The sequence below is a fragment of the Diaphorina citri genome, unplaced genomic scaffold (assembly GCF_000475195.1).
Source record: "Diaphorina citri unplaced genomic scaffold, Diaci psyllid genome assembly version 1.1 scaffold459, whole genome shotgun sequence".
In the NCBI taxonomy this organism is placed as follows: Eukaryota; Metazoa; Arthropoda; class Insecta; order Hemiptera; family Psyllidae; genus Diaphorina; species Diaphorina citri.
The window spans coordinates 128,888-141,712 of NW_007377894.1; the positions used below are offsets into that span (position 1 = coordinate 128,888).

Genomic DNA, 12,825 nt, shown 5'->3' on the forward strand with positions numbered 1-12,825 from the left:
TAAAAAAGTATCACACTCCTAGGTATTTGGTTCAAGGGGTTTCATGATCCCTCTTCAAATTCATCGTGTTTTTTCAGTTGGTAGATATTTTTGGTATTTCTAACCTTATCTTGAAGATCTCCATATCTCTTTTCAAAACACTTAAGAAGACTTACATCATGATAGGAAGAGAGGTTGAGACCTTTTTCTTGTTAAGAGTTTATTCAAATATTTTTTGAAAGCTTCTGAATGTTCTTCTAGGGATCTAGGGTAATTGTATAAGTATGTATGTGGTGTAGGGTCTTTGAATATTGACAGAGATATAATAAATGGATTGAGATTTCTATATTGACGTCCAGACTTTGACCACCCCAAGAGAAAAGGATTCCTCCTGCCTCCTGAAGATGTAAGAAGCTAGAAGATGACTTTACAAAATACAGCTTACAAAATAGACATACTTATGGTTATGATATTGTAATTTGGGATTGGTACTAATAACATTAATCACTGAGAAGTGAGAAATGGAACATTTTTGTACCTATAAGGTAAGCACCACACTATTGGGTGAACGACCGTGGTGAACTGTTCTGCGCCCCCTGCAACCGCACCTTCAAGAACAAACTGGGTTTCACCAGTCATCAGCGCTACCACCACCACCGTCGTTTTACCCCAAACCCAACCGTGACAACTTGAGATGAGATCGCTGTGGTCGAAATCGACTAGGAGGACATCATCATTAGGTGTATTTTCCTTTAGGGAAATTGACCATTTCCCCATTCAATGGAGGAGTTGCAAATGGGTAAAAATTATTAATAAATGGTCAATTCCTACGTAAAAAGTAGTAAAAAATCCAAATCTGAGGTCGAAACTCCGAAAAAGTAACTTTAAAAGGTCGAAAATTCAAATTTTAATTGCTGTTCTAATGAAAAAGTTCAAAGAGTTGTGACGTCAGATTTCACGTACAACTGCGCAGAAACGCTTGCGCACAAACAAACGAAGCGGGAGTCATGAATTATGACGTCATTGTCTACGGGAGCGTATGCCGTGACGTCAAACTTCACGATTTACCGGTATTTTTTAAATCGATTTATCTCGGGCTCTAGAAGTCGTAGAAGAAAAAAAAAATTTCTATGACTTTGAAACATCACCCAAGTAAGCGCAACAGATCTATTGCCATTGGAGCAGTGGTCAATTTTCCAGAGGTCACTTTCCCGAAAAGAAAACACACCTACCATGGTTAAAGTTCCAGTGCCAGTCCAACCTGAATACCAGGAACGGGAAAAGGCGATAAAGACGAATGTCCTTCGAGCTGGGCTGGCATACATTGATGAATCAAAGTTGAGCTCATTCATTCTCAACTGTATACGTCCATTTTTGGATGACAAAACAATTACAACAAGCATCCAAAAAGGCAGGACATCAAATGACATTAATGTAGAACAAAACATAGCTGTTCTCTCTGTTTTCTTTCTTTCTTTTTTTTTTTTTTTTTTTTCAAGCAAAGTTTTTGAGCATTTAATCCACGACAAAACGTATCAATTAACAGATTAATAACACTCAGGAATGCGTTATGAATTCTACAAGCAACACGGAATTAAAACCAAGCTTGCAATTCTATCCAGAAAGTTAAACCACACACATACTCTGAGGAGAAAATAAAGAAATATGAGACCAATAAGAGACCAATGCTCATGATTTATATTATTACAATGAAAGTTAGTGCTTCTACATGTCTACAACCTTTTAAGCTTCTGGTTCATAAACTCTGGAAGACAACCACAGGGTGAGGCTAATACCCGAGACATACTCTACCACTTAACCTGCCTTGGTGGTGTAGTCGTCAAGGCGGTTGCCTGGTAAACAGGTGCTGTCTTGGGAAAGTGGGGTTTCAGTTCATGCTTTTCTTCTAGCAGGGAAGACCCAACTTCAGTAACTTCACTGGTGTCAGAGAAAACAGAATAGGTAGGTACGCTAATTTCCAATGGATCACTGAAGCCAAGTTCCTTTGCGCGTGGTTGGTATCCGGATGACCCTCTTTGAAATCGCGTGCTGCTGCGGGCTGCCCTTCCCCGACCCAACTTAAGGTGAGGTATCACATATCACGAATATCTTGTGCTTCTCGTGAGATGAGGGAGTTTACTTGATACCAAAATAAGTAGAAAGGAAAAAGAAGAAGAAAAAGAAGAAGAAGAGGAAGAAAAAGAGGAAGAAGAAGAGGAAGAAGAAGAAGAGGAAGAAGAAGAAGAAGAAGAAGAGGAAGAAGAAGAAGAAGAAGAAGAAGAAGAAGAGGAGGAAGAAGAAGAAACAATAAGCTGTTTCTAACTTCTTTCTGTCTTGTAAAGGGACACCTTTCGACTCTCTGACCTACATATAACGGAATGCTTTCACTTTTTCTACTCCTCCTCCTCCTCCTCCTCCTTCTTCTTCTTCTTCTTCTTCTTCTTCTTCTTCTTCTTCTTCTTCTTCTTCTTCTTCATCTTCATCGTGCAAATCTCGTACCACTGTTCTAGTCAAATGTCGAATCGATCCATATTTCTCAGTTCTTTTAAACTAGGAAAGTACCAAGAAATGTAACTCAAACATTTCCCCTAACAAAGTTTCCTTCCGTGTAGGTGACAGTGATGTCAAATTGAAATTCCATCTCGATTTCAAGATACATGACAATCTTTTGATTTCAAGTTACATGATAATCATAATTTCCAGCTACATAATCATGGTTGATCATGATAATTTCAATTAAGTTCCTGCCCGCTTTGTTCTTTCGCCTCATAAGGCAAGTTGTGGGAAGCCCAGCTTGTGATTTCACCTACACTCCGATGGTACGTTGCCATTATTTCTGCATGCCAAACTGTGTCCATTGCCATTTGCCCGCCTATGTATTTCCTAGGGAGCTGTAAGTGCAAAGTGCAGGTATGCGCAACGGATGCTCTCGGGTGTTTGAGGACAATGAAATACGTAGAAGTTTAACCCACTCTTTAGGGCTGTTTGCCCCTACACCTAAGTCTCGGAAAAGGACAATGAAATTAGCAAATTAGTTAACAAGCTTATTGAAATCTTCCCGAAAAAGGCGTGTTTCTGCATAGCCTGAGATAACCTTCATGGTGATTTTAGAAATTTAAGACAGGAGATGGACGACTTACTTAAAATAACGAGAAAGTATAACGACATAAGTTGAGTGGAAAGAAAAATCGACATAAAGGCGTAGTCAATCATTTTCAGCCTTGGAGGGGGACAAAATATCAAAGAATTTTCCGCAGAAAAAGTTTTCAAATTCCCCGCCAGACCGCGCCGTTTTGGACTTGAAATTTTCCCGATGTCCTCGTTCTTTATTGTGAGCATACCCGACATAGGAGGTTGCCTTAGGTACTATTTCCATGCTGCACATACCTACTAAGAAAGTAAGGAGCGTTAAAGTTTAAAATGGCATTCTGTTGGATTCTGAATTCTAGTGGATGGTAAGTTGATACACCTGACAGGGCGTAAGTAATGGCATAATTACCAAGATAGCCATCTCGCCAGTAAGGGGCAACCAGTGACATTTGACCTTTACAGGCACAAAGAGGTTCTCTGCATGACTTCACTGGTTATTACCTCCGTACATCTTGTTTTCTTGTAGGAAGCTGCCCGGTTTCGAATGTCACCTCCCCCGCCCAGGATTTGTGTGTGATTCTTGTGCAGGAGGATGAAGAAGAAGAAGAAGAAGAAGAAAGAGAAGAAAAATTGATACTCGTAATAAGAAATAGACGCAGGAGAAGAAGAGGAAAAGAAGAACAGGAGGAGGAGGAGGAAGAAGAAGGAAAATAAAAAATCTGGTGTGAACATCACACGACTTTCCTCATCGTATTGAATGATGCTTATTTTGGGTGTTCTTGTTCTTATAGCCAAACTTTTACAATATCTCTAACCGTTTAGTCGGTACCTTTAGCTGAAAACCGCCAAAAAACGGTCAAAAAGCTGTCAAAATACCACCAACCGCAGCAGCTATCTCAACCAAACGTTTTGAGTTGCATCCTTGTCACATTTGTAAACGACATACCAAATTTCAAGTCTCTAGCTCATACCGTTCCCGATATATTGTTAAATTACACCGAAAACCGCCAAAAAGCGGTAAAATGCCGCCAACCGTTGCACCGATCTTAACCAAAAGTTTCTTGTCGCATCCTTGTCACATTTGACATCTACATACCAAATTTCAACTCTAGCTCTTACCGTTCTAGAGATATTTTGTTTACAGACAGACACACACACGGACCAATGGCTGAAACTTTGGATTTAGGGGACCTCAAAACGTGTTTTGGCACTAAAAACTGACCATCGAAATTTTGACCCGATTACATTACTTTCCTTCCTATAGATAAGCAAAGTAAAAAAGAGAGAAGGAGAGGAAAAAGAAGAAGAGGAAGAAGCAGGAGAAGAAGGCGAAGAAAAAGAAGAGAAGTGGTTACATAAAAAGGGGTTACATTCCTCACACCCGACCCGAGTATGATGAAACAATATTGGGGATAAAATCAAAGAAGATATTAATCCTGCTGTCTCAATAATGTCGACGATACGGGTACATTGTCACATCCACTAATAAGGGAGTTCAGGCGTCTCCACTAATAAAGAGAATTTGTTACAATGACACGCCGATGAAACCTGTATTCTTATCACAATCCATTATTAACATTAACATGTTATTTTTTATGGTTTACTTTTAGTGTTGAACTTGTCGAAGGCTCTGGGTTCGATTCCCTTGACATCGAATAAAAATTGCATCCGTATTTACTATCGTTGGCGTGGTAAGCAAGGCTTTCGTCTAAACAGGAGGTTCCGGGTTCAATCCCATACGAGTCATGGGATTGTATCATAATTCCTTCCAGAATTTTTCGAAATATAGGTACCTAGTGTTTTGGGTTAGGCTCTAGAAAATCTGCCATCATATCTAACGCCTACCCACTAGGTACCACTGAGATAGGATGCCACACGTTTTAGGAGACCAAGGTGGAAGAAATCTATTATTAGGTCATTTCCCCTGATTTTCCCCTGATGTAGGTTATTGAAAAGAGAAACATTTATTTAAATATATTGAAATAAAGTGGCTTCCAGTCTTTGGCTGGTTGCAGATTACAGCATGACAATCATTCAATTTGAATTTTGAAATCATCAATTCTCGTGGGGGGCGTCTTTTTCCTGTTTCTTTAATCTTTCTAACATTATGTTAAATTAAGTCGTTGAAGTGTCGAGGGAGGAGGGGGGGGGGATCGGCATACTGTACTATACCTTCCCGTTTTGAATCACTACACCACTAAACGAGGTGAACTCTGGAGTGTTTCTCTACCACCTAACCCTTAGATCTTACTACCTACCCCTTGGTTCTTAGAGCTCCATTACTATCTGATATGTGGTCAATTTCTGAAATAAATGAAGATAAAATTCCATGCCTCGGCTGGAATCGAATCCCCGCCCTCCTGTTTACCTTGCTGTTGCTCAAACTATTGTTGATGTATGTTCTTCCCTCAGGATCTGCCTGGGAGCGGGCCCCACACACGGAGTACCACGGTCAATGTGACGCAAGCTCCACCCCTCAGCTTCTCAATCTAGCCTACAGCTATCAGCTCATGGACAGCGCTGTACAGCCTACCACTGCCCGGCCATTGTACTTTGGACAGCTGGAGACCCTCACCCATATTGCGGTTGATGTTCTGCCCACCAAGGTTCATAGGTGAGTGACCTGACTTTTATTTTTCTTTTTCTGAAGAGGTTTAATATAGGGAACTGTAACTGCTAAGGTCTTGCCGCCTAGAAAGCGAAGAGAGAAGGACAACAGGTTTGGGGAAAGCCAGTCGTTCCGAGGACAAACCTTATTCGTTCAGGATAAAATCCACCCCGGGCAGGAATCGGACCCGCGGCCTAGCGCTTACAAGGCAGACGCGCTACCGACCAAGCTAACTAGGCTGGCACTCTTTCTCTTTAATTACTTTTCTCTAATAATCTAATTCCTGTTCCCCCAGAGCGGTGCACGTAATGTACGTTGCCACAGAGGAAGGCCTCGTAAAGAAGATCTCCGTACTACCCCGTACTCAAACTACGTGTGTTCTGGAAATCTGGAAACCCCTCCAACCTGACACCCCGTCCTCTATTTACTCCATGCACTTCCTTAAGGAAACGGTAAGTCCAGATTTTTTCCCCTACTGTAGGGACCGAAAGTAACCTCCGTGGTGGAATGGTTATATGATTATCACACTAGACTAACACATTGGAGATCCTGGGTTCGAGTCCCGGCGGGGTCGAAGTCTTTCGGTTCTGTAGAGCGTCGTCCCTGACACCCCGTCCTCTATTTACTCCATGCACTTCCTGAAGGAAACGGTAAGTCCATTATCCCTATTGTAGGGACCGAAAGTAACCTCCGTGCCGAATGGGTATCACACTAGACACTGGAGGTCCTGGGTTTGATTCCCGGCAGGTCGAAGATTACTGAAGCGTTTGGAAGACACTTGTATGATATGATTTATCTAGGAAGCTCATTCTCAACACTCGGGAACTTCAGAAGATATCGGAAAAGATTTTAAAAGATTCGATAAATACTTATTTTAACTCAACATACGAGTAGGTATGTATCTACTAAAAAAAAAAAAAAAAAAAAAAAAAAAAAAAAAAAAAAAAAGATTTCTCACTCACTCTCACTCACTCACTCACTCACTCACTGAGACAGAAGAAGGAGAGAGAGTGAGAGAGATTGAAAGAAGAGAATGTGTGGGAGAGAAGGAGAGAGAGAAGCAGATTCTATGTATTCTGCAATCTCACAATTCCAACTTAAAAAAAAAACTTTATTAGTCATTATTAAATTTCCCATCCTCTTGTCTGATTTCAGGGACAACCTCTACCGTCTCTCGCTCAAAGGCCTCACGAGGTTGGAGAAAGCCCCCTGGATGGCGCAACCCGAAATTATTCAAACCTGCCAGGACAAAGGTCAGTCAGAAGAGTCCTGTAGGAATTACATCAAGGTTTTGCTCAGCAATGGGAAGAAGCTGTTTGCTTGCGGAACCAGTGCTTTCACACCTGCCTGTACTTGGAGAGAGGTGAGTTGCTTTTTCTCTTCCCTTGAGAACCATAACTAAAACACCCAAACAAGCATAATTCAAGGAAAGTCATATAAAGAAAGTCGTGTGATGTTCACACCAGATTTTATTAAAGAGGTTTCATAGAGGGAACTGTTATGACTGCCAAGGACTTGTCCCGAAAGCGAAGAGCGAAGGAAGACAGGATAGGAGAAAACCAACCGTTCCGAGGAGGAACCTTATCTGTTTCGGATAAAATCCGCCCCGGGCGGAAATCGAACCTGCGACCTAGCACTTACAAGGCAGACACTCTACCCTCCAAACTAACTAGGCTGGCTTTACCTAGTTTGGTTTAACCAAATTGTATTTTCCTTTCGGAAAGGTAAACGATTCTGATAGCTCGCCATCTTGGATTTCCTATGGTTTTCGTAGATTCGTAGAAGCTCGACCCTTCCTTTAGGGCTGACCAGCCCCTACACCTAAGCCTCAGATTGGGCTTTTTGTGTGTGGGGTTAAGCTTCCTATGGTTTGGTACAGGCGCTACAGCACCAAAAGAGGGGAAACGAACTTCCGGAAGAAAAAAAAACGACTTTACTTATTTGGTGGGCTTCACTTTAAACTATTCCTATCCTTTCTTTGTTTATTGGTGTTAGTAGAGCCATCGGCTATAATAAATGCCCTAGGTCACTGCGATTTGGTTAGTAGATCTTTTGTGATTTTCCCTTTAGTTATCTAGAAGAGCCCTAGAAGAGCTCTAAAAGAACTTCTTTGCTTAACTGCCCTTTAGAACTTCTTTGCTTAACTGCTCTTTAGAACTTCTTTGCTTAACTGTTCTTTAGAACTTCTTTGCTTAACTGCCCTTTAGAACTTCTTTGCTTAAGTGTTCTTTAGAACTTCTTTGCTTAACTGCCCTTTAGAACTTCTTTGCTTAACTGTTCTTTAGAACTTCTTTGCTTAGCTGCCCTTTAGAACTTCTTTGTTTAACTAATCCAACCTCTGCTTTATCCTGTTCCCAGATGGAGGACATCAACCGGGTGACAGACTGGGTGTCCGGGGTGGCCAAATGTCCACACTCCCCTTACGCCAACATCACCTCCCTCATGACCCTGAGCGGCCAATATTTCGCCGGTTCCCCTATGGATTTCTCGGGCACCGATTCGGCCATTATGTCATTTCTCAAACCTCCCCCTGAGGCAATGGAACAGAACATACGTCACAATCAGGAGGTTCTATTTCTCAGACTAGAAGAGCGGTACTCAAAACCATAAACATATTACATTTTTTCCCCCTTAGAAAAATTAGAAATCGGTGAGATTCGAGACCATTAGGTGGGAAATGGAAAAATGGTACAATACCAGGCAGTGTTCCATTTCCCTAATTCCCACACCATCATGAAAGTTGAGAAAGGAAAATACGCTTTAACATAGGTTCCATTTCCCTCTTCCCAGACAATGTTCCATTTCCCCAAGTCCCAGCATCACCATCATGAAAATTGCGAAAAGAAAATACGCTTTCACATAGGTTAACACCCGCTGACATAAGTAGCCCACATGGTCAATGTCGAACCCAGATCCTTCATACTGCAGAACCACCAACGGACCAGTAGTCATCTCAAGTCATTTATTGTACAACTTGTTTTTTTTTTACTTTTTTTTTTCAATTCGATTCAATTGAATTCTCCACGCTATTGAATTATTAATGACGATAATAATCGTTCAGAAAGTTCTGAGCTTTTACAAACTTTTTGGTGCTTCCTCTTCACGAAGGAGCTTGGTTTTGAGGATGGCAAATTTCTTGATTCCTTTTTACTTTCCTTATTTTTATTACATGGTTTTAATTGTCCATAGTAAATTAAAAATTGACTTGAAATCTGTTTGTTCGTTTGCCTGTTTGTTTGGTTAGTTCTTTGTTTGTTTCTCCTTGTTTTTGTAAGTCAAAGCTCGTTTTTTAGGTGCGTCTCTCGGCCTAACTTTGAAAAGAAATGTAAATGTAGAAATTTGCTCATTAGATTTAACGGCAATAGAAATAGAGTAATATTATAATAACAAGGACTGATTGATCCCCTTGACAATATCCTGAGTCAATAATGAGCAGAGAGACAGCCATTTGGCTTCACCCCTTCTCTAGTTCTTTCATCACAATACATTCAAACTTTAAATAGATTCTACAGATTTTTTTTTATTTATTTAGATTTATTATAGTGTGCCAACATAGAATTATAATGTTATATACACTACAGATTCTACAGAAATGAACTTGTAAAGTATGATCTGAAATACACTCTGGAACCCTGGAATAATGATTGTTGATCCTGGAATATTGTGGTGGTGAGTGATGACAGATTCCTGGCATCTATCAACAGGACTGATATTGTTATCCTTTCATCACGTTTCCGGAGAAATATATCCCAGGAATTCATCAGGAGATGCAAAACAAATAACAAGGATGATGAATGATGTAACGAATGTACTACTCTTAGGTACATAGGTACTTTACAAGATTATTAATCTTATTATTGAACGAAGGAAGTGAGGTTTCTAACTGACGTTGTACAATAAAATTGTATTCATTGAAATGTTGTATTTTTAATGTTATATTATGTAAATTGAATAAAAATAAATTGAATTGAATTGAATTAAATTTTCGAACTCGACAATGTTTCCTTTTAGGTTCACTACATTATATTGAAATAAGGGGTCTTTCTTGAAGAAATTCCTGTGTTGTGAAAAGGTTTGTGCGATCTTGATATAGCGATATTTGTCCACACATGAAGAAATTTTTCTCGTTAAGTTTTGGACCCAATACCGGGCTTTCGGGAGCCCCATCCAGCAGCCCTTTTCGTGAACCAAAAGTATCATTATTTCCTAGAATTTTCCGACATGACACAAAACGGAAATATTTCACTCGACATTTCCGAAAAAGAGAGGAAGATTCGTGCAATAACCTCGCTTCTCTCGCTCACTTTTCTCCGAAGAAATCTCCGAGTTGCATGAACAATGCTGAGGTCAGGAAAGTTTACTAGCAGCTGCACCGCTACCTGAAGACATTGAGGTTTAATGTTTCTTGTTTTGGTCAAAATGGTAAAATATTTCGCGATCCTGGGGAATCGAACGAGTTCATACATAATAGAAATATTTCAATTTATTCCAATGCGTCCATTGTTTTCATCATATTATTTTCTGAGGCAACACAATTAACAATTGATTTTTATGACAGGTGCATGGAGAAATCATATTTTTCAAAAAAAATCAGTTTTTTTTTTTTTTTTTTTTTTTTTTTTTTTTTGGGGGGGGGCTGTTCTAGTCAAATGTCGAATCGATCCATATTTCTCAGTTCTTTTAAACTAGGAAAGTACCAAGAAATGTAATTCAAACATTTCCCCTAACAAAGTTTCGTTCCGTGTAGGTGACAGTGATGTCAAATTGAAATTCCATCTCGATTTCAAGATACATGACAATCTTTTGATTTCAAGTTACATGATAATCATAATTTCCAGCTACATAATCATGGTTGATCATGATAATTTCAATTAAGTTCCTGCCCGCTTTGTTCTTTCGCCTCATAAGGCAAGTTGTGGGAAGCCCAGCTTGTGATTTATTTCGATAGAGAACTTCGCACTTTCCTCTTTGGTTGTAATGTAATAATACAGAAGAAAAATCTTTTATAACCTTGCACAATCATTGAAGTACAAAGTTGCTGTGACGTCAAACTTTTGCTGGATCTAAGAAAGTTGTCTGTTTTCAAGTTGCTTTCAAAATTTTCGGTCACCTAATGAACGTATGATATTTTCCTTAGTATATTCTTCTTTCTTTCCTTCTTAGTCTACTTATCCAATATCCTCTTAGCCATCTTCTTATCCATGTTTCTTATTCTTCTTACCCATGTTCTGTATACGCCACTGACCTCAACCTGTTACCCGGTTGGACGATTTATGTCCAATGTAGGTTAGACCTGTACAACCAGACTCATAGCAAATAGTATTAAATCAAAAGTTCTGGAGAGGGGTGATGAGTACGAAGATAAACGAAACAATGGTAGATACCATTACCATTGAATTACCATTGAAAGAAGATTAATATTTACCATTTACAATAGGCGCTTAAGAAATAATAGCGTTTAATATTCAACTTTTGTTCTTCATCAAAAGATTTTTTCATTTTAATTTTTGTAATCTCTCTCTCTCTCTCTCTCTCTCTCTCTCTCTCTCTCTCTCTCTCTCTCTCTCTCTCTCTCTCTCTCTCTCTCTTCACTAGTATTAAATCAAAAGTTCTGGAGAGGGGTGATGAGTACGAAGATAAACGAAACAATGGTACCATTACCATTGAATTACCATTGGAAGAAGATTAATATTTACCATTTACAATAGGCGCTTAAGAAATAATAGCGTTTAATATTCAACTTTTGTTCTTCATCAAAAGATTTTTTCATTTTAATTTTTGTAATCTCTCTCTCTCTCTCTCTCTCTCTCTCTCTCTCTCTCTCTCTCACTCACTCTCTCACTCACTCACTCAGACAGAAGAAGGAGAGAGTGAGAGAGAGAGATTGAAAGAAGAGAATGTGTGGGAGAGAAGGAGAGAGAGATGCAGATTCTATGTATTCTGCAATCTCACAATTCCAACTTCAAAAAAAAAAAAAAAAAAAAAAAACTTTTTTTGGGAAAACACTCCATCATGCTTCCTATGCAATGCTGGATCTATTTCCCCCTCTACATTTTTAATTAAAAAAAGAGTATTATCACTCAAAAGAGAAGTGTGCTTCCTCAAAATTGTGTGAAAGCTTTTTTTTTAAGAGGTTTGATAGAGGGATCTGAAACTGCTAAGGTCTTCTTGTCCCGAAATCGAAGAGATAAGGAAGACAGGATAGGAGAAAGCCAGCCGTTCCAAGAAGAAACATTATCCCTTTAGTATAAAATCCGCCCCGACCGGGAATCGAACCCGCGGCCTAGCGCTTACAAGGCAGACGAGCTATAACCGACCAAGCTAACTAGGCTGTGTGCTTTGATGTTGATATTTGATGAATGGTAGAGGACCTAAAACAAATTTCTGTGATGTAGTGGTTACCACGGTGGACTCTGGATCTGGAGGTTGTTGGTTCGAGTTCAAGTCAAGTCTATCTGCTCCTTCTTAGTATTATTAGATTTATTAGACTAAACTCAGTGGACCATACCTACTGCTAGTCGCAAATACAGAGTTTGCATTATTCAAAGACAGTGTAAGGAGATACTTACGTCAATAAAATAATACCCTTTTCATGGCTAATTCGTAATAACGTTTGATGTTTCTGAGATTCCGGAGTTCTTCCTTTGAGAACCATAACTAAAACACCCAAACAAGCATAATTCAAGGGAAGTCATATAAAGAAAGTCGTGTGATGTTCACACCAGATTTTATTAAAGAGGTTTGAAAGAGGGAACTGTTATAACTGCCAAGGACTTGTCCCGAAAGCGAAGAGCGAAGGAAGACAGGATAGGAGAAAACCAGCCGTTCCGAAGAGGAACCTTATCTGTTTAGGATAAAATCCGTCCCGGGCGGAAATCGAACCTGCGGCCTAGCACTTACAAGGCAGACACTCTACCTCCAAACTAACTAGGCTGGCTTTACCTAGTTTGGTTTAACCAAGTTGTATTTTCCTTTCGGAGAGGTAAGCGATTCTGATAGCTCGCCATCTTGGATTTCCTATGGTTTTCGTAGATTCGTAGAAGCTCAACCCTTCCTTTGGGGCTGACCAGCCCCTACACCTAAGCCTCAGTTTGGGCTTTTTGTGTGAGGGGTTAAGCTTCCTATGGTTTGGTACAGGCGCTACAGCA

The 12,825-nt window shown here is 39.8% G+C and overlaps 1 protein-coding gene across 1 annotated transcript in view; it reads left to right on the forward strand.

The window, feature by feature from the left end:
* The window catches only part of LOC103509029 (semaphorin-5A-like), a 29,243-nt gene that overhangs the window by 15,167 nt on the left and 1,251 nt on the right, over positions 1–12,825 (forward strand). Inside the window, exon 5 of the mRNA XM_026823475.1 lies at positions 6,833–7,040. Coding sequence (XP_026679276.1) covers positions 6,833–7,040 — 208 coding nt within the window. The remainder of the gene's footprint in view (positions 1–6,832; positions 7,041–12,825) is intronic.